This window comes from Zingiber officinale, chromosome 4B (genome assembly GCF_018446385.1).
Source record: "Zingiber officinale cultivar Zhangliang chromosome 4B, Zo_v1.1, whole genome shotgun sequence".
Classification (NCBI taxonomy): Eukaryota; Viridiplantae; Streptophyta; class Magnoliopsida; order Zingiberales; family Zingiberaceae; genus Zingiber; species Zingiber officinale.
The window spans coordinates 46,476,335-46,497,444 of record NC_055993.1 but is presented as its reverse complement, the minus strand read 5'-3'; the positions used below and the strand labels follow the sequence as shown (position 1 = coordinate 46,497,444).

The 21,110-nt window shown below is 36.0% G+C and overlaps 1 protein-coding gene and 1 long non-coding RNA gene across 3 annotated transcripts; one reads left to right on the top strand and one right to left on the bottom strand.

Moving 5' to 3' along the window:
* Nucleotides 1-1,025: 1,025 nt before the first annotated feature.
* LOC121975017 (protein DETOXIFICATION 33-like) lies at nucleotides 1,026-19,800 on the bottom strand. Its single transcript, XM_042526365.1, has 8 exons — nucleotides 19,480-19,800; nucleotides 2,743-3,284; nucleotides 2,565-2,651; nucleotides 2,433-2,489; nucleotides 1,911-2,149; nucleotides 1,715-1,833; nucleotides 1,371-1,457; nucleotides 1,026-1,261 (listed from the first exon to the last, which is right to left on the bottom strand). The coding sequence occupies exons 1-8, from the start codon at nucleotides 19,786-19,788 to the stop codon at nucleotides 1,211-1,213; spliced, it is 1,491 nt and encodes a 496-aa protein (XP_042382299.1). The 5' UTR covers nucleotides 19,789-19,800; the 3' UTR covers nucleotides 1,026-1,210.
* LOC121975019 lies at nucleotides 15,228-17,111 on the top strand. Of its 2 annotated transcripts, XR_006110191.1 has the most exons (3): nucleotides 15,340-15,748; nucleotides 15,834-15,961; nucleotides 16,753-17,111. It is a non-coding gene; the product is annotated as an uncharacterized LOC121975019 (long non-coding RNA). The 2 variants fall into 2 exon arrangements; XR_006110190.1 differs by lacking the exon at nucleotides 16,753-17,111 and having other exon boundaries at nucleotides 15,228-15,748; nucleotides 15,834-16,421.
* Nucleotides 19,801-21,110: the final 1,310 nt, after the last annotated feature.

Here is a 21,110-nt window from a genome sequence, read left to right as displayed (position 1 = left end):
CGCCCACCGGTGTACTCTTCCGCAGCTCTCTCGTCCTTCGGACGCACCGAGTCCGTCAGCTCCCTACCCGTGCCGTCCTTCTCGCTAGTTGCGTCTTCCGCTCGACTTCCTGCGCTCCTAAGCTCCTGCACACTCAGACATAGGGATCAAACACAAAGCAGGACCTAACCAACTCGGTTGATCACATCAAAACACCACGGGGTCCAACAATTTCGGCCTTCTCCTCGAGCAGGCTTCGCTCTGGCTTCTCGTCCCTCAAACATCGTGCACGTTCTTCTCGTCCACCGGTGTACTCTTCCGTAGCTCTTCCGTCCCTCAGATGCACGGAGCCTTTCAACTCCCTTCCCATGTCATCCTTCTCGCTACCCGCGTCTTCCGCTCGACTTTCTGTGCTCCGAAGCTCCTGCACACTTAGACACAGGGATCAAAAACCAACAAGACCTAACTTAACTTATTTGATCACATAAAAACAACCTTGGGGTTTCAACAGGTTTGCTTTAGCCAAGGACTTATGAGTAATAATTCTGATAAGAGGCCTTAAAGTATACATCTTCTTTATAAATGGATTGGTGAATCCTCTGTGCGTTATTCAAATATCTTTAGATATATTGACTTATATCTAATATCCCAAACCTACACCTCCTATGAGATATTTTGCTAAAATGTCAAAATATAAATTTACATGACCAAGATGACTTGAATACTTGAAGTCTAAGGAAACTTACACTCGAGTTGTAATGAAATCTTCATTTACATATAAAGAGCCACATTAAATCTCATAGCAGGTCACATATAATAAACTAGTTACCCTTAACTAGCATTCACATGTTAACTCTCAACATCCCAATATTTTTTGTCAATAAGGATCAACTACTTGGTTAAATCAATGAGTATAATATGTATTAATCTCACAGAATTGACGATGTCCAGTCTCATCAATTCATTGACTAGGGAATATTTGAATACGCACATAATTACACATGATGAGACACCCATTAATTATGATCTAATCATAGTTTCTCTCATGTAATGCATTGTATTGTGCACATCATTAATTAAATTTAAGATCAAATCACATACATATAAAAAGCACCTTCAAATAATTAATTTTATTTATCAAATAAATAATACAATTTTTAAAGAGATTGCATTTTGGGCACTCTCAAATATAGCATTTATTCCTCGATATCCTTTATTGGTTGGCTCATGATTAATTCACAGAGCTTCCCCACTTCCTTATCCTAGATTGTGCTTCCTTTGCCTGTATGCATGAATTCATGGCCAATCTTAATTCAACTTCAAATGAGTTTTAATTAGTTATATGAATTCACAAAGAAAACATAAATAGATCTAGTTGAATCAATGATCACCTCCTTGTCCCAGTTTGTTCCCACTGTAATGCCAATGAGCACTAAGGTTTGCAATCCTACTCCTATGAGCATTCCATTCCACATCCCCTACATCCAAAAATCATTAATGACATAAATGAATTAAAAAAAGGACGGTTCGGTGTATAAAGCTCCCACCAATATGACGTCCCGAGGAAGGTTTATTGTATGTAATTTTACCTTGTTTTACAAAAAGTTATTTTTGAGACTCGAACCTATGACCTCTAGGTCACACAACAGTAACTTTACCGTTGTGTCAAGACTCCCGAAGAAATAAATGGGAAGAAAAAAAGGATTATGATATCATATCAAATTCTTATATATACCTTCACTCCCAAATCAAAATAAAATGATAGAATGTAACCAGCAGGAATTCCCACAAGATAGTAACAGCCTAAATTGACATAAGCCACCAATGTTTGCCATCCAGCTCCTACTGCCACACCTGCAAATGCTCAGATAATTAAATGTCGAGCTGTTGCAGAAATTAGGAAATTAAGAATTGATGATTGCCGAAAGAACCTGTAAGAACAGGTTGGATGCTGCTGAGAAGAAGTGTGCAGGCAAAGACCAAAGCAAGGTCAGTGATCGCATGCACAACTTCTGGGCTGTTAGTGAAGGGTATGCCGTAGACATCCCTGAGAAACAAAACCAAGGAGAAGAAGAGGATGCCAAAGACGAGTGATGACACAATGACTACCAGTATCGAGAACTTGGCAGCTCTAGGCCTGCGTGCTCCCAGCTCATTTGAGATCCTAACACTGTATTGAATACCGATTTGTTTTAGAAGGGAAAAAAATAAATATGAAGGATATATATATATATATATATATATATATATATATATATATATATATATATATATATAGATCCTAACACTGTATTGAATACCGATTTGTTTTAGAAGGGAAAAAAATAAATATGAAGGATATATATATATATATATATATATATATATATAGATCCTAACACTGTATTGAATACCGATTTGTTTTAGAAGGGAAAAAAATAAATATGAAGGATATATATATATATGTCAATCACCTGATTGCAGCATTGAAGCCAATGAACACCATAATCTCCCAGCCATATAGGTTCATGCTGGAAGGGGAGAGTCAATTGGTCACACAAGTTAATTGCTAAGAAACTAGAATACTTGAGCAGTTGGAGACTAACCATATTGAAATAGCAGCCACTGCAACTTGTGCGTTCTTCAGGTTGCCTGCTAGGACAATGAGGAACATGTAAAACCAGTACTCCACGCTGCATAAATAATTAGAGGCAAATGCATTACTTATTACATTATGTTGTTGAGTATGGACGAGGCAATTTAACGATCAACTTGGGTGCGCACCACATCATGACTGCAGAAGCTATGGAGAGCCTGGAAAAGGCCGCGAGGTCCCTGAAAGCGCCCCAGCTAAAGCCATTCCAAGCACCAGGGCAATGCCCCATGGCGATGTATGCGAACTGGCCGAGCACCACGAACCACCACGCGACGTTAAGCGAGATGGCCGCCCCCACGAGGCCCAGGTTGAGCTGCGCAATGAGGAGCCAGCTGAGGAGGAGGTGCAGCAGTAGGGCCACTGCAGAGACGGCGGCCATGGCCATGACCTTGCTCTGGGCTTGCAGGAACTTTTGGAGGGGGAAGTTGAGGACATAGGCGAAGAGCTGCGGGATCATGTAGAGGGAGAATTTGCCGGCGAGGAATGCAATTTGGGGGTCCTGGTGGAAGAAGAGGAGGACCGGAGTGGCGAAGACGTAAATGGGGAGAAGGCAGATGGAGGTTGCGGTGAGGATGACCCAGGAGCGCTGCATGTAGACGCCAAGCATGTCTAGCTGCTTGGCTCCGAAGGCCTGGCCGCAGAGTGTCTCCAAAGCACTGCCCATGCCGAGCTGCGTCGGAGAGAAGCAGATGAGATGGTGTGTGATTCTTGAAATTAACCTCAAATAGGTAACATTGTCAAATTTAGTAATTGACCAGGGAGGCGATGCATGGGTTGGATATGACATCACATGAAACAAATACTATATTATTTAATATTTAACTATGTTTAATATTTTTTCTAAATTCTACCATGTTTAATATTTCTATTAACTAATACTATATTATTTATTAATATATTTATATCCACCTTTCTATATGTCACTCTTGTTGCCATAATCGCCCCACGGGGTTATCTCGGCTGGTAAAGGCGTGGAAGTTTGCCACTGAGAACATGGGTTCGAGTCCGCAGGGCAACGGGGATTTATTCCCTATCCCTGTGCAAAAAAGTCTCGGCCCACTGCGTACTTGCCACCGAGCTACCGTGATTTACCTCCCTCGTGATGACCCTGGGCAGGGTGCGGCGGGGGCCCTGAGGGCGAGGGTTTCGTCTTTTTTTTTTTTTTGCCACTCTTGTTGCCATAATCAACAAAATAAAACATAATATTTATTTTTTAATGAAAGGTGGAACCACCATATCAACGGCTCTCCTAGAGTCGATCCCATGGATTGACATATATAAAAGATGTACAATGGTAGTCAAGGATAGTTATTCATATATTATATCTTGAGTACATATCCAAGGATTGGTATACATGAATTTATACTTTCTTGAAAATCACCTCTACATCAAATCTCACACTCTCAAATAAAGAATGGTTCCTTATCATCCATACATAGTGGAGTATGAAGACCATCAGCATCCTACGATATATAGACATCTTCTCTCTCATCTGCAACTAATATATGATCCACCTCCATAACTATTTGAACAAGTTGCATGTGAAGAACAGATGCTCCTACATCTCCTCTAATCCACAAAAGGTGCAGCTCTTGCCATCGAGGTAGTGCAGCCTATCCCTAGTAGGCAGTCTCTTGTATGCTAGCATCTATAAGGTGAAGGCATGACTAGACTGTAAGTAGGTCCTCCATGCTATCTTTACCCATGGCTTTCTCGAACTAGTACCTTTGAAATAATCATATGCCTTCTGTACTCCCCCCTCCCTTGTTCTGACTAAATCATGATGTCAAACTCTGTGCTACAACCTCTTAGAATCTAACTGTGGCTATGAAACTGTCCCTAATCTACAATAATCTCTTGATGAGAGGAGTGTATGTGTGCTTGGCTTGCCAATCCCAAAAATATATATTCTTGAGATAGTGGTGATGGATCCATCTGATCCATAATTTATACTACTTCTCTTGAATCTACTAATAGAATTGTCAGATAGGTCAATCAGTAGTGGGGCAGACCAACCCATGACGGACCTATCATTTAGCGGGGTGGGACAGGGCAGGGTGGGACAAGGTGGGACAGGGTGAGGTGGGGCAAGCTAACCCATCATCTTAGCTAGTTGGGAAATCCCCAACCCATGATGGGTTGCGGGTTAGGTAGGCCAACCCACAAGCCTACCAAAAAATAAAAAATATGTAAAAAAAATTAAAACTTTTAAATTTAGATTACAGATTAAGCAGGTTTAGAGCTTATGGCTTTCATGGAACTATAATCAAGCAAGGTTTTATGTGTTTATTGTCATTGGAGATTCATGTCCATAAAGAAATTACAAAAGGATTAATAATTTGCAATACTTATTTGGTTATGGTATATTAATTTTTTCCTAATGAAGAGTATAACTCATATTTATTTTTTCTAAAATTTAAGTGCACAAAAGGAGCACTTCTAAATTTCTTATTCCTGCTTCTTTTATTTATTTGAGAAAAAAAATTCTTTGGAGAATTTTTTTTTCTTCTCAATCTACTGGCCAACCCAAGCTTATCACAGATTGATCGGCACGAGTCACGAGATTTAACTAGTCATTCCACCTAGATGTAAGTACCCCATGGTAGTTTTGGTATGATCAACCAAGTCAAGTTATGTCCTGTTGTGTTTGATCCTTATGTCTAAGTATGCAGGAGCTTAGGAGCATAAGAAGTCGAGCGAAAGACATAGCTAGCGAAAAGGATGACATAGGAAAGAGTCAACGAGCTCAGTGCGTCCGAGTAATGAGGTGCTGCAAAAAAGTATGCTGGTGGACGACAAGAAAGAGTACAACATTTTCGAGGGATGAGAAGTCGGAGTGAAAGATTGCTTGAAGAGAAGGTCGAAAGATGGGTTCGAGTGAGCTCAATTCTGGATGTCCAAGATCACCCAAGCGACGGAGAAGGCGTTGAACAGTCAGCACAAGGCTAACCAATCCAGGTGCCCGAACCACTTTGTTGTTGAAAGGGCGCCTCAATGCAGTGGATCAACTTTGGGTCCACATCAGCAGCAATCCAGGTGCCTGGAGTGGGTTCGGGCGCCTGGAAGTGAATAAAACTTTATCACTTGGTCGTTGCATGGAGATAGAGTTTTATCATCCTGGGGGCACCCGGAGACTGTCCGAGCGCCCGGATTGTGCCACATCAGTAAACGATCAAATTCGACTAGCAGACTATAAATAGAGCCCTGGTCATAGTGCTTTAAAAAATACACTTCTATATTTTGAAATCCATTCTATTTTTCATTTTCAAGCTTCACTTTCGTGTACGAGGTTTCTCCGCCTCCGATATTTTATTCGAGAAGGAGATTTTTATAGTGAGCATATTTCTTTGGAGTAACAATCTTCTGATTGTAAACCAAGTAAAATTATTTGTCTCATACTCTTCTTAATTCTATTATCTTTTTGTTAAATGTGTAATTATTTAAGCCCAATAGTTTGAGAAAGGTATACTTATTTTTTTTCTGTACATGACAATTCACCCTTTCCTCTTGCCGGCCATATAGGATTTACAACTACTATCAGAGCCCAACCGCTTTGAAAGAACTAACCGCGAACCGAAGCACAGAAGACGATGGCTTGAGCAAGTATCCACCCGCCTAAGTTTCGAGGGAGACATTGCCCACTGGAAGAAGAAAATATAGATATATTTCAAAACAGATTTTGATATCTTTCTAATTTTGAAAAATGGTTTTGCAATACCTACCGATAGCAATGGTGAGCTAAAGAAAGAGGAAAGTTGGACAAAGAAGGAATAAGCCGAATTTGTGGCTAATGGAAAAGCAGAATTCTATCTGCTAATTGCGCTATCACCATAAGAAGTCAACAGGATCAGAGTCTATAAGGCTGCAAAAGATATCTAGAAAAAATTCCTGCAACTTCAGGAAGGATCCTCCGAAATCAAGCTTACAAGAAGAGATCTACTTCGGAGCCAACTGACAAATCTTCGACTAAAGGAAGGTGAAACGATCCCTCAACTGCATGCCAAACTAAAGTAGTCAATAATTGAACTCATAAATCTCAGAGAAAAGGTAACTAATAGAGATTCGCTAAAGTATGCGCTTAACTCTTTTCCAGGAACACCAAAATGGTCAACCTTAGTAGATGTATACTACATCTCTAGAGACTTAGAGGTAAGTAATCTAGAACAGTTATTTTCTAATTTGAAATTCATGAATCTAGATGTACAAATCTAAAGAAAGAGCAAAATCAAAATATTACCTTAAAGGCAAAAATGGATGAACTACATTCTGAAACATCCCTCGACAATGATGAAACGATATTTATGGTAAGAAAATTTTTAAAAAAAAATCTAATAAATTCAGTCAAGTGTAGGCTAAAAGAAGAAAAATAAAAGTGAGATGTTATCACTGTAATGAAGAAGGACACCTCAAAGACAACTGCTCAAAATTAAAGAACAAGGACAAGGATAAAAGACTGACCCAGAAAAAGTACAAAAACCTAGAGGCGGCATAGGATGAAACGTCGTTAGAGTCAGATATTGAAGCCTACGTCGGACTTGCACTGATGGCAAGTCACCAAGAAGATAACAAAGCAAGCTCATCTGAAATTAACATCGAGAGCATTGATGAAGGGGGGGCGGGGGGCGGGGATATTAGAAAGAAGTAGCCCTATAAGGGGAGCATCATATAATGAGATCGACAAGTAAGTTAGGTACAATCTCTACCTCCTGACATATTATACAGGTTTATTAAGGTACAATCTCTACCTCTTGACAAGTTATACAAGTTTATTAAAATACTGTCTAAGAATTTTTGTCAATTAGAAATGAAAATAAAAAATTATTAAAGGAAACAAAGAACTAAACGAAACTTTAGCAAAATATTGTTGATTAGAAGATTTTGACAAGATGAAAGAAAATAAAAGATTGGAAGAACAAATAGAAAATTTTAAAAATTCTGCATGTTCAAATTTTAATACTTCAAATTATTAATGACTAAATTGATATTTTAGATATCATAAGGGCTAAATTAGAAAATTATCATGAAAATATGTTTCTAAAAATTTCTCATTAATCTAGTAGGTAAGAATCTATATTGGGTTTTAAAATCATGCTTAGGTTAAATTTTCATGTATGTTCTAACTTTGATTTGCATTAATATTTTCATTGCATGCTTAAAATTATTTTTTAAAATAAATTGTTTCATTTGATTTTTTTTATAAAATTAATTATTTTATAATTTTTTCTAGAAAAAGGATTTTATTACTTATTTGTTGAAAAATTTTCAATTTTTTTGAACGTTGTATTATTTTTTAAGAATTTTTTAACAAAAATTATATCATTAAATTTAAAATTATTTCACAAAGTTATTTTTGAAAATTTTATTTTTTATAATAAAATATCATCTTCTCTGTAAAATAAAATATTTTTAAAATTATTTGATCATTATTGAATTTTTTTATAAAAATATTAAGTTTTAATATTAAAAAATCTCAAAAAGTGAATCTTCAAAAATTTAATTTTTCTAAAGATGTAATTTATATTTTATATATTGAGAGAAAGATGCAAGAATTTTTTAGCTCAAAATCTACTTGTTATGTATTTTTTAAAAAAATATATATATCTTTCTATAGGAAATAAATTATTATTGCTTATATTAATTTCATTTATTCATGGAAATTTATCACTATTTGGATATTCTTGTTTACCCATTACAAAAATTTTCAAAATTTTTCAATGATTAAAAATAATTTTAAAAATAATTTTTTTTTCTAAAATTGATTTATAAATCACAAAAATTTAGATATTTGAAATATAGACTTCATAATTTTTCTGAATGTTATCACTGTTTTTGTATCTCTTAGAATTTATTTTAAATTTATTTTCAAAGAATATCTCTATTTTTAATATGATCAAAGGGGGAGAATTATAGATTAAGTCTAGGGGATGTATATTTTTTTGTATTGCATAACATGTTTAGTAATTGCAAATTATTTAACTGTTATTTTACTACTTTTTGTTTGATTTTACCCTAACTTAACTTAGATTGCTCACATCAAAAAGGGAGAGATTGTAAGTATCCCGTTGTAGTTTTCGTGTGATCAACCAAGTCAAGTTATGTCCTATTATGTTTAATCATTGTGTCTAAGTCTGCAGGAGCTCCCGAATTGTTCGAGTGCCCAGACAAGATGGTCTGGGCACTCGTACCACTTTGGTGCCGAAAGGGTGCCTCAACGCAATGGATCAACTTTGGGTCCACGTCAACAGCAATCGGAGCGCCCAGAGCGGGTCCAGGCGCTCGGAGCAGGTCCGGGTGCCCGGAAGTGTATAAAACTTTATCAATTGGCTGTTGCATGAAGATAGAGTTTTTCCACACTGGGGGCACCCGGAGATGGTCAAAACTCCTAGATTGTGCCACGCCAACAAACGATCAGATTCGACCAACAGACTATAAATATAGTCCTAGTCACAGTGGTTTCAAGAACACACTTTTGTACTTCAAAATCCATTCTATTTTCATTTCTGAGATTCACTTTCCTGTATTAGGCTTCTTCACCTCCAAGTTTTGTTTGAGATGGAGATCTTCATAATGAGCCTACTTTCCTTGGATTAGCAAATATACCTTTAAAGGATTATGTCGCACTAAGCGCTAGAGGCTTAAGGTCTAGCATCACCAGACCCTTGATTGAGATGAACAACTTTGAACTAAAGTTTGTTGTGATCTCAATGGTTCAACAGAATCAATTTGGTAGAGGACCTACTAAGGATCCCAATCAACACTTAGAAGTATTCTTAGAGAGATGTGGTACCATAAAGTATAATGGTGCCTCTGTAGATGTGATTAGATTGTTTCTATTCACATTCATGTTATGGGATAAGGCTAAGGCTTGTCTAAACTTTCTTTCAGCATACAACATAACCACATGGGACCAATGTGAACAACGATTCCTCGAAAAGTTTTTACCTCCAAATAAGACAATTTACTTGAGGAATCTTATCACCAAATTTATGAAAAAAATATGGAGAATCCTTATTCGAACCTTTGGATAGATTCAAAGGACCTTTACACCAATGACCTCACCATGGATTAGAGAAGTGGCTCATCACCCCACACATTCTATAATGAAATTACCTACTAGATGAAAGTGTCCCTAGACTCCGTAGTTGGCGGTGCTCTAATCAATAGAGGGTTGGATGGGGTTGAGGAGATCATTGAGAGAATAATACTTAATCATCATCAGTGGGTGTTTGAATCACGTAACTTTGCCAAAGCCACTGGTAAGTATGATGTGAACACACTTGACTTGAGTGCAACCAAAATGGATGTGTTAGCTAAAAGGTCTGATATGTTTAATGAAAATTTTTTGAACCTTACTAATGCATCTTATGAGGTATGTGGTGATGCAGGGCATGCAGCAGACATGTCAACTGGGAACTATTACTGCCCAGCTAGTGAAAATTGAACAAGCGGATGCGATAAACAACTTCAATGCAAGGCTGAACACTCCCTACTTAAAAATATATAATCCTAATTGGAGAAATCATTCCTTTTTTTCATACTAGAACAATCAAAATCAGGGAGGGCAGAGAAATTTTGGGCAAGCTATGGAAGTTTAATTTTCCTCCCAACTAGATAGAATGGAGAAAATGATGGAAGGTTTCATAGCCAAGCTATCCCAGAGAAGAGAAGATGTTAAACAACTGAAAGGTATGGTCAATAATTTTAAAAGTCAAATTAAAGTACTTAAAACTTAACTTGCATAGGTCGCTAGCTCCTTGATGAGAACTCTGGGGAGATTTCTAGGACAACTGGAATCGAATCCAATTGAGCATTGCCACGCGATTGTCCACGATGTCCAAGATAAGAAGAGGAATACGACAGAAGATCATGAGGTCTATAAGCTACAAAAGGTATAACTAGTTATTAGTTTTCGCATCATAACTAGTTTATCCTTTTGTTTAGATTTTGAAATACCAAACACAAGAGGCTTATGATTCTAGGTTTCAGATTTATAATTCGAATTTGTGTTTCTTTTGTTTTTCAATCTTGTGATTCGATTGTTCTTATTGGTTAAATCTAGAGTTACTATAAGGAGATTAAATATTGAATTTTGTTGAAAGACTTTATCTAGGAAGTGGTGGATGCTCCCATAACCAAGAAAGCCTAGTACCTCGCTATGTTTAACCTGGAAGTCAATCTCTGAAATAAATATTTAATCGAATTTGTAACATGGGTGGATTTGGACCAATAATATTAAGCATCGTTTGCGATCCAAGTCTAAACCTCTAAGAACAGATAAGTTGAATTTGGAATCAATAATGTTATGTTTCGTTTGCGATTCCAAATTTAATTTCTAAATAACACAATAGGTTGTTAGGAAAGGTTCAGGACTTGTACAAAATTTTTGTACAGGGGAACCGGTACGATATTCCGAGTAGCAACCAACAGCCTCGAGCCCTCTCCCTTGCGTCGTCTCCTTCCTCCTCTCCAAATAGCATCGACCGCCTTCCCTTTGCCCTAGCGTCGGCAACCCAATTCCCTCTCACCTCCAACCGATTGCCACCTGATCTGCCCTCCAACCGATGCTGTGGATCTCCCCCGACGATGAGACATCGACGCAGACACTGTCAGTCGCTGTCGATCTACACAGTTGTCGTTTCCCTGAGCCGTTGCCGAGTTTCCCTCCTGATCTAGCCACAATCAAGCTTACCTTTGGACATTCCCTAGCCTTAGGTCCATCACCTTTCATCTAGTTGGCTCGCCGTCACAGCAGCATTCAGATTCCGTCCGAGGGAAAATCTGTGGATCTAGTTCCAAGGGTAGGTGTTAGATTTGCAGAGGTTGGATTTCATTTTCGATTTTGGGACATTGTGATTAGCTACTTATCTAATTCTTGTAGCTCTGTTACATAATTCCAGTAGTGGTATTCTCTAGCTGTGGATCATCGGCTGAGGCATTATACTCGGGTGAGTTTTTTGGGGATTTGTTGGATGCCCCGCTAATGGTTAATTAGTAGGTTTATGGGTGGATTGTTGAAATTGATTGGATATCAGCCTAGGTGAATTAACAGGAGATTAATTTGATTAAATTGAAGATGGTGTTATGTTTAGTTGAATATGAATTGCTTATTGGAAATGTTGATTGTGGAATAGGGATGAATGGAATTGATTCATGTTTAGCCTAGTCTAATTTGATTATGGAAGGGTTAAGATTTGGCTAAACCTAATTTAATCAAATGGATTGGATTAAAGAGTTAATCAATGATCAATTAAGGTTGATTAATAACTAGGGTTTCATAATTGAATTAGGAATTTGATATAGTTAATTGATACATGTTAGAGTAGCTAAATTATACGTTTGATTTGCAGGACTTTGATTCGAGACGAGAGTCTCGATGCGAGATTGTTGATCATGACCGACAGATTAAGGCGAGTACCTTTGACTTATTTCTTTTGATATTGTCATTCTGATATGTGTAATAGGTTATATTTAGTAGTAATGGTTATGTTTATATTTTCTTAGTATGTCACTACTTGATACCCGTAGTATGCCCATATTGTTATCTGTTATGCATTTATGTTTATGCCTCTTGATTCTTGTCATGCGTACTTATGTTCATAGAAGTAGTGACATACAATGGATTACCGGGTATAGGTCTAGCTACTAAATATACTTGGCATGTGTACCTAGATTTATTACCTGGCATGTATACCTAGATCCTTGTTATGGACTCAGTTTTCCTTTTGGTACATATTATATGGAGGTTAATATTTTCAGGAGTTACATGCTTTAGTGTCATGCATCATTTTGCATGATTGCATGCTGAGCGATTGTTGACTCCTTTATAGTTGAGCACATCGCCAGTTACATGATCTGCACACGTAACTACTCATGAGTTAGTGGTACATCAGGTAGAGTGTGTGTAGTTTACTCTGTCAAGGCTCCGCTAGTCTGCTCATGGGTAGTATGACTACAGCGTGGTAGCGGGCAGGGATCCCTCCTCTTGACTATGACACAGGGAGATGAGAACTTAGGCTCCCCCACTATGTTTGGGGTAGGAGGATAGGTGTACTCCGATATCATCATGTCCACTCGGTCACTCAAGAGTAGTGATGGCAGAGTGCACAATTGTCATAGCCCTACCCACTCGACATCACCATCGCGTGTGAGGTGGCTGACTGGCGTTAGGTGTGACTATGTCATTTGCATCATATGCATGGATTGTATTTATTGCTTGTGATTGCTGTATTATGATGGTTGCATATGATTGACACGCATACAGGAGACATGAGGTATTTGGTCTAACGACCCTTGTATCCGGATAGGAGGTCCTAGTGAGTACAACTTCTTCTATTGTTTAGTTTTACATTTTCTGTTATTATTCAGAAGACTGTACTATATAATTATTACTTATAGTTAAATTTTACTATGCATATTTAAGGTATTTAAATTTAAATTGTCACAAACTTGCGGTAATAGAGAAGTCGCTTTCTCATACATGTTTCATACGTTGAAATCATATTGTAGCCATGTTCCATGATACCCTAAATAATGATTCTCTTTCAGCTCAGTAAGCCGAGCTCACATGGTTCGGTTCTATATTAGCAAATCCAACACACATGTTATCAATCCGCCTCCTGGCTTAACCTAAACCTTTGAGTCATTGACAGGACTCAAGTGTTCAGCATCTCTAAGATGCTCAACAGCCCAAGCATCTGTCTTGACCTCTAGAAAGCTCTGCAGCCCTAGCAGCCTGTAAAGTCCTCGGTAGCCTAAGCACTTGTCTCAGCATTCAGGGTACTTGGCCATCCGAGTGCTAGCTCCAACTCAGCATCCTAAGTGCTCGACAACTTGAGTACCTTGACTTAGTGTCACACATTCAAAAAGATCCGCTCAAAGTATAATCGACCTTCATACGCAACTAATCTCGCAAGCGATGCGTGCTTCTCAAGCCTCGCATGGTGGTCTAGCCCTTTAAAAGGCCACAAGCCCCGATCATCCTTAACCGTAGAGGCAGAACAAATAAATAAGAATTAGACAAGCATTTTGTAGGAGGAAGCTGCCTTGAGATCCAACCAGAACGGGCATACAGACGCCTCTAACAATATATGGTAGAATGGTAGAATGTTTTCTTTAATCACTACAAGAAAACAGGGCTTCAGAAACGGATTTTTAAAACCAAAATAAACTCTGTTTCAGATTTATATAAATTAGAGACAGATTTAATACGGAATTATTAATTCGTTTCATTTTAGTAAATTATATATTTTTTAAAAAAAATTAAGACAGAATTTAAAACAAATTTGAAACGAAATTACATATAAATTTTTATAAACAAAAATAACTATGAATTATAAACAGAATTTGAGACTGTATCATTTCTGTTACAAATTTTATTTATAAATTAATTAAAAGTTAAAACGGAAATAAAATCTGTTTCAGATTTATATAAATCAGAGACAGATTTAATACAGAATTATTAATCCGTTTCATTTTAGTAAATTATATATTTAAAAAAAATTAAGATAGAATTTAAAACAAATTTGAAACGAACATATAAATTTTTATAAACAAAAATAAATATGAATTATAAACAGAAGACTGTATAATTTCTGTGACAAATTTCGTTTATAAATTAATTTAAAGTTAAAACGAAAATAAAATCTATTTCAAATTTATATAAATCATATACAGATTTGTTACATAATAATTAATTTGTTTAACTTTAATGAAATATAATATTTGAAAAGAAATTTAAAACAAATTTTGATACGAAGCTATGTATAAATTGTATTAAAAAAATAAATATGGATTATAAACGGAATTTGTGATCGTTTAAATATTTTTAAACGAAAATAGAATTTGTTTTATATTTATATAAATCAGAGACATGAAATTATAAATATATTCACTTTGATAAAATATAATATATGAAAAAACTTTAAGAAAGAATTTAAACCAAATTTAATATGAAATTATATATAACTTTTTATAAAGAAAAATAAATATGAATTAGGTTTTCTAACCCTTTCTCCTCGTCCTGATTTGGCTTTGGCTTTGTCTTTGGCTTTATCAGAGCAGGTACAAATTCTTTTTCCCCCGCCTCTGATTTTATTTTTCTCGTGCTTGGTGGCTATCTTATACGGCTGCAAAGGTTGCTCGCAGCTGCGAGGTCGACCGTAGTTGTGAGGGCGATCACAACCACTTAAGGTTGTCTACAGTTGCTTCTCAAGGCCGCAAGGTTCGCGGCCTTTTCAATTAGCCCCCTCATGCGACCGTGAGGTCGTCCACCCTACAGTCCCTGAATTCTTATTATTTTTATTGATTTTTACTAATAATTGTGCACTTTTATTGTAAAATACGGTAATAAAAAAATAATAATAATAATTAAATAATAAGGTTTAATTGGGAAATAATCTTAACGGAATTTTTAGATATTTTTTAAGAATTTTTCGGAGCTGTGTAATTGGAGGGGATACATTTGCAGACTTGAGAAAAATTTATTTGGAATATCCAATTTAAGTAGGAGTTGATAAAAGAAATTACTTAAGTTTTAATTAAAATAAACCTAGTTATCTAATTTAATTAATGGTTATAATTCCTCACCGTGCCCTATTCCACCCTAATCGTCGAATCCTTCCTCACCTTATCTCGTCGCTGCCCCGATTCTTCCTCCTCTCTCACGCCGTTTACTCTCTGCTCTTCTTCTTCTCCTCATCTTCTCTAACCGGCGCCCCTTTCTCTTCTTCCGCGTCATCTTCCCTCCTCTGCCGTCGTCTCCTTGTCGCGGAGGTCCTCACCACGCCGATTGTCACGAGAGCACCGCCGGCAGCAGTCCTTCTCTCCGCGAGCCTCACCAACACCAAGCTCTCTGGGCTATCAGGCGGCCCGATCCTCTTCTACTTTTCCCCTTGAGTCTCTGCCCTAGATGCAGCCGATGTCATCGCATCCGACCACAGTACCTGCAATTTTGGGCGGCTAGCGTCGCCGCCATCTCTTTCACCGGCTGCCACTTCTTCCTCTTCCATCTGCCACCGTCGGAGAGCTGAGTACACAGGAGAGTAGGGTTGTTCTTCCGCGTATCAGCAGTTGCGAGGGGTTACCACGCGTTGCCCCCTTCAATTGTGCCGTGGCCATCCGGTCAGCCACAAGGAGGTATGAGATGTTGTCATCTCTATTCCTCTTCCCTGTTTGACAGCCGTCACAACTTATCAACGGATTGGCATCTTCTGGATTGCAGATCCATTGCTGCGGTGACCCCATTTGTGCTTGGATTTGTGCCACTGTCGTGTATCGGTGAATTCTGAGGCGGTGAGGGTTGTTGGACAGATTTACCATCGTCGGAAGAGCCACAAACTGCTGATAAGGGTAGTAATCTGAACCTGATCAGATTTATTAGGTTGTTTCTTTTATCATGTTGGATGTGTGTTATGTTTCTTATTGAATGCTTATATCAAACTTGATCTCCCTTAATTAGAATGCACGCACTTGGCTTTAATTGTTTCATGCACCCAACTTGTTTGATAAAATGTTCCGTAGTTAGGTTCTAATTTTTGCATGTCATGTGTTCATTTCACGTTCGGTGAAATGTCTCTTTCAATAGTTAGGTTCAATCTGATGCATCTTAGTTTACTTAACTCTTGCTTTGTATTGCTCTTTCAATTGTTAAGTTTTATGTCTTCATTTAAATTCAATTAGGTTAAGTTAGATTAGGTTTCTTTAATGCTCTAAGTTTTGTTCCATGCTTAGTTTCGTTAATTACTTCATGTTGACTATTATTTTCTGCAATTGTATTTTATTCATTAGGTTTGATTTCATAGTTGCTTTGCTATTTCAAATCTTAGTCTTAGAATCCAAAATTTTCTATTATCTTGTATTTGATTTTGTTATATGTATTTAGAGATTCTAAGTTTAAGATTCAAATTTGAAGAAAATCCTACTTAAGTATTTGTTCACACTGACCTAATTTTTATGATTTTGTGATGCCTATTGTTTCAGAGCCAAAAGAGTCTTCATGACTTGTTAATTCTTTAGCATTGACAACTATGGACTAATTAGTGGGTGATCATTGATATTGATTATGACTTTTGTATAATTTTAATTTATTTGTATTAAAAATTCTGATATTGTAAGACTTGTTTCATATTTTGATTTGTTAGATTTTCTCAACAAAATTGGTTGGTTCATTAATCTGTACAAGAGAAGCAATTTATCTCATGGAATTCGAAGACAGGGAGGGCAAAAGAAGAAAATGAAGGCATGCATGTTATTAGCTCGAGGATAGAGGAACAAATTATTGAAAGAGAAAAAAAACTTGTTATTATAGAGGGAAGAAAATCTCAAGGAGATGATTCGGAAATGATTCAAGAAATGGAATATACAAATCATTTATATCTAGGAAAATTTGATCTTTATAGTTTGATTATTGGTCAAATTTGTTTGGATAATGTAAATATTTATTTATTTTAATATTAATTGTATAATACATTTGGAATTAGAAGTTATTTCTTTTTAATAATTTTAATTTATTTGAAATGAAGAATTATTTAAATATATTGATGAAAAATATAAAAATGTAATATAATAATATTTAGTGATAAATTTAAAAATAAAATTATATACGGATTTATAAATAGAATTGTAAACAGATTTATAAACAGGATTAATAACAGATTTAAAACAAAATTAGAGACAGAATTTACATTTGAAATTAATTTTATTTTGTTAACTTGAAATAGATTTATAAACAGTTTTTTCATCCGTTTCAAAAATTAGAGACGGAATATTTCCGTTTCAAAATTAGCCACGGGGCTTTCACTAACGGATTTTTGAGACGGAATATTCCGTCTCAAACTTTCTTTAGAGACGGAAAAATGATTTTCAGAGACAGATTTTTTCGTCTCTAAAGCCCTGTTTTCTTGTAGTGAATTTTTTTTTAGATATTTAAAAGTTGCATCTCAATCTCCATAAATTAATAGATAAATTTTTCTTAATAAACGATTGACATAAAAATATTAGGATGATGGATCACTCGTTACGATCGCTTTTTGATTTATCTTAGTAATCGATAAAAAATTATCATAAAATCATATCGATCATCTCTAAAATTAATATAAGCTAAATACATAATTCTAACTTAAAAAAATAAACAGACAATATATCCTACCAGAAAAGGTCACAAGAGGGAGGACATTAATGTTGAGAGGGGACTTAGATCTTTACTGGATAAGCACCTCTAAATCCATATCACAATGATTTCTCACTTAGGAAACAAATAACCATATGGATCACAGGATTAGACTCGACTACAATTTAGAGTCGTCGTTGTCTTGATGGTTTCTAGGATATGTATTCTTAATCTTAACTATTCATGATAGTTATATTGGTTCACGATTTAATTCACCGTTCATGACGATTCAAGGCAGTTCAAGATTATTATTATATTTTAAAATAATATTAAAAAAATATAAAAGTATAAAAAAATAAAAGTAAAAATAAAAAACCAACCATCCAAACCGCGTCCAACAGTTGAAACCAACCATTGACTGATTTACAAGTCTAGGTTGGATCCGATTCAGACCAATCCAAGGATTGGTCTAGATATATATCATATAAGTTATATCTTTTAATTAATTTTATTTGTTCACAGCTTTTAGCTATAGAGATATAATTTTATTGTTAAATAAATTATGTTTATTAGATATATTATATAAGTTAAATATTTTTTACAAATTTAATATTAAATAAATAAAATAAATCTATTGAGTAAATAAGAGTGTTAAGTAAGATTAATAAATTTAATGAGTTAAAATAAAATAGCCTCACATTAAAGAATTTTAGGCAAATAGGTTATAAGATTAATAAATGGAAAATAAATAGTTAACTTTAACATAAAGGTAGAATAATCTCAAATTAAAAAATTTAAGATAAATAAATTGAAATTTTAACTTTAATAAGAGAAGGGTAGAATAATTTCATATCAAAATAGGTTAAAAATATTAATTTTAGTAGAGATATAGAATATCTTAATTCAAGATAAATAAGTTAAAAGTATTAATTTTAATAGAGATATTGAATGGGTTAATTAATATTGAACGACAATATTAATTTTACTAAAATATAATAAATATTATTAAATAAAAAAAATAAAATTAAGAATATCTGAATAAAATTATTAAAAATAAATTTATTTAATAAATCAACCGTTAGGGCTCAATCCGTAACCGACCCATTTAGAGACAGGGTCCGATTAACTTGGTTGATTAACCTGGTTAAAGGTCCGATCAAGTCCAGCCTAGTCTGGCTGGGTCCGATTCAGACCCTGGGTCATGTCTGCACAGGATCAATCATTAGAAAAAGTAGACCGACCGACAACACTAAGAGGATCCAGATTTCATACTCTCCAACTCCTCTCCTTTATGTTTCTATTTTCTCTTTCAAGTTCACGCTATCATAGATTTAACTTAAGCATTAAAAAAGATTTCTGGGATATTTTCCATACCCTTTAACGCGTGCTAATTCATGTAAGTTTATCTAAGAAAATTTAATAGTTTCTGGGATTATGATACCGTGATAAGATATATAGATTGTCACTCAGATATTCATAATTCGATTATAATTTATTTATAAGAATTTTTCTTTCTTTCAAATAGGATTTTAATTAAAGAATGTTGATCTCTTGACCTGTCCACGACGTGCATTTTTTGATTTAACTTGATGATTGATAAAAAAATTTCATAGGACCGAACCAATTTCCTATAGAAAAAAACAATAAAACTAACTGAAATTATATATTTTTTTATCCAACAAACTTTAGTACCAGTTTCACCCAGTAAATAAATTTCGATCACATCATTATTATTTTAATGAGAAAAAAAGAATATTACCATGATTCCGAAGGCGAGGCCGGCGATGACCGAGTTTTCTGTTGAGACGGCATCAAGCTCGAGCGTACTGAGGTGGCCGGCGAAGATCTGGGTAACGGCACCAAGAGAGTACTGTGCGATGGAGGTGAAGATGGCCGGCGCAGCCAAGTACCACAGCTTCTTATTCTCCTCCACTCCATGCCTGAGCAGCTGCCCCAAGCTGCTGATCTCCTCCATGTCTTCATCCTCATCAACGCTCCTAAGCAAACTCTCCTCCATCCGTTTCTTGCCCACCTCTTCTGTGTGTTTGACAACCTTGTCGGGAAGCATCTAAGTTTGGGGTGACCAAAAAACGTACACATTATTCCCATTATATCCCTTTAATTACTAAAGGTTATTATTTTTTTTCGTTTTTCCTTATCCTTTTGTATGTAAGGATCAATTTCCGGTAGCTCAAATCCTTAAATAAAAAATCTCCTTCCCCTCGTAATTAATTTGACGATGAATTATAAGTTGATAGAATAATTTATTTTTCTTTATATAATTTAGACGGATTATGAGAGACGCTTGTATAATCACATTTTTAATATAACAATTTTCTTTTCTTTTTTCTTTTTGAATTTAAATTATTTTATTTTCTCTTATTTGCATAACTACTGTGATACTAATTTTAAAAGTCAACACAACATTTTAATTACGTTAATATATATCACTGTAATGCTTATTTTTAAAATTTAGTACTATGATATTATTGATTTATAAAAATCAACATCAATATCATCTTAATTTTTAAAAACTAGTACCACAATAGTACTAATGTGTTAATATGTAGTGATCCTATTTGAAAATCATGAAAAAAAATTAGTTGAGAATGTGGCTCTTCGGTTGACCGTGTGAAGACCCTGATCCGCTCTACAATACAAGAAACGTCAGTGTCGGGCCAAAGAAGAGGTCCCCAGCGTTAGTCCTTCGACACTCAAGTCAGTCACCGGAATAGTAGAAAATGAAGCAACATAAAATAACACATATCTCCATCGGTGTATGGACCCCCTCTTTATATAGTGCTACAGTAGGCAATATGCGCGTTCCTTAAGGCATTGACACGTTTTTCTAACTGTCCTATGAAATGACATATTAAAAAATTGTCTACACCATATCTTAACAAGACATGCAAATCCCTGACATGATCGTATAAACTTCCATCGTATGATTTGCCTGTTGATCATGCCCTATTGTCAGTGGCATTACCTCCCAAAGAGATATTGAGAAATATAGGAGGGGCCCCATTGTTTGGCAGAGTGGGGGAGCCGCTTGGCTAGGGATCCCCACCCGGTCGATTTCAGTCGTTCTTCTCCGTAATCTCTTGGCTCAGTAGATTGTTTCCGCCCGACCGGACCAGCGCTCCGGTCGCCTTAGCGTTCCTCCTATCTGTGATGAGCATATGATGTTCTTGTCGTAGTGCTCTTGGCCAGACGGGGCGATCTGCTCACACAAGCCGCTTGGCATATCAGCCACTTCAGGCCCGATCGACGGTTGGAGTTGAATTCCGCTCGACCAACTTTAGCAAGACCGTTGACTACCATTGACCATGTTGACCACCTGGACTTTGACTTCCACATCGACTGCTATCTTCGTCCTTAACCCGCACTTAG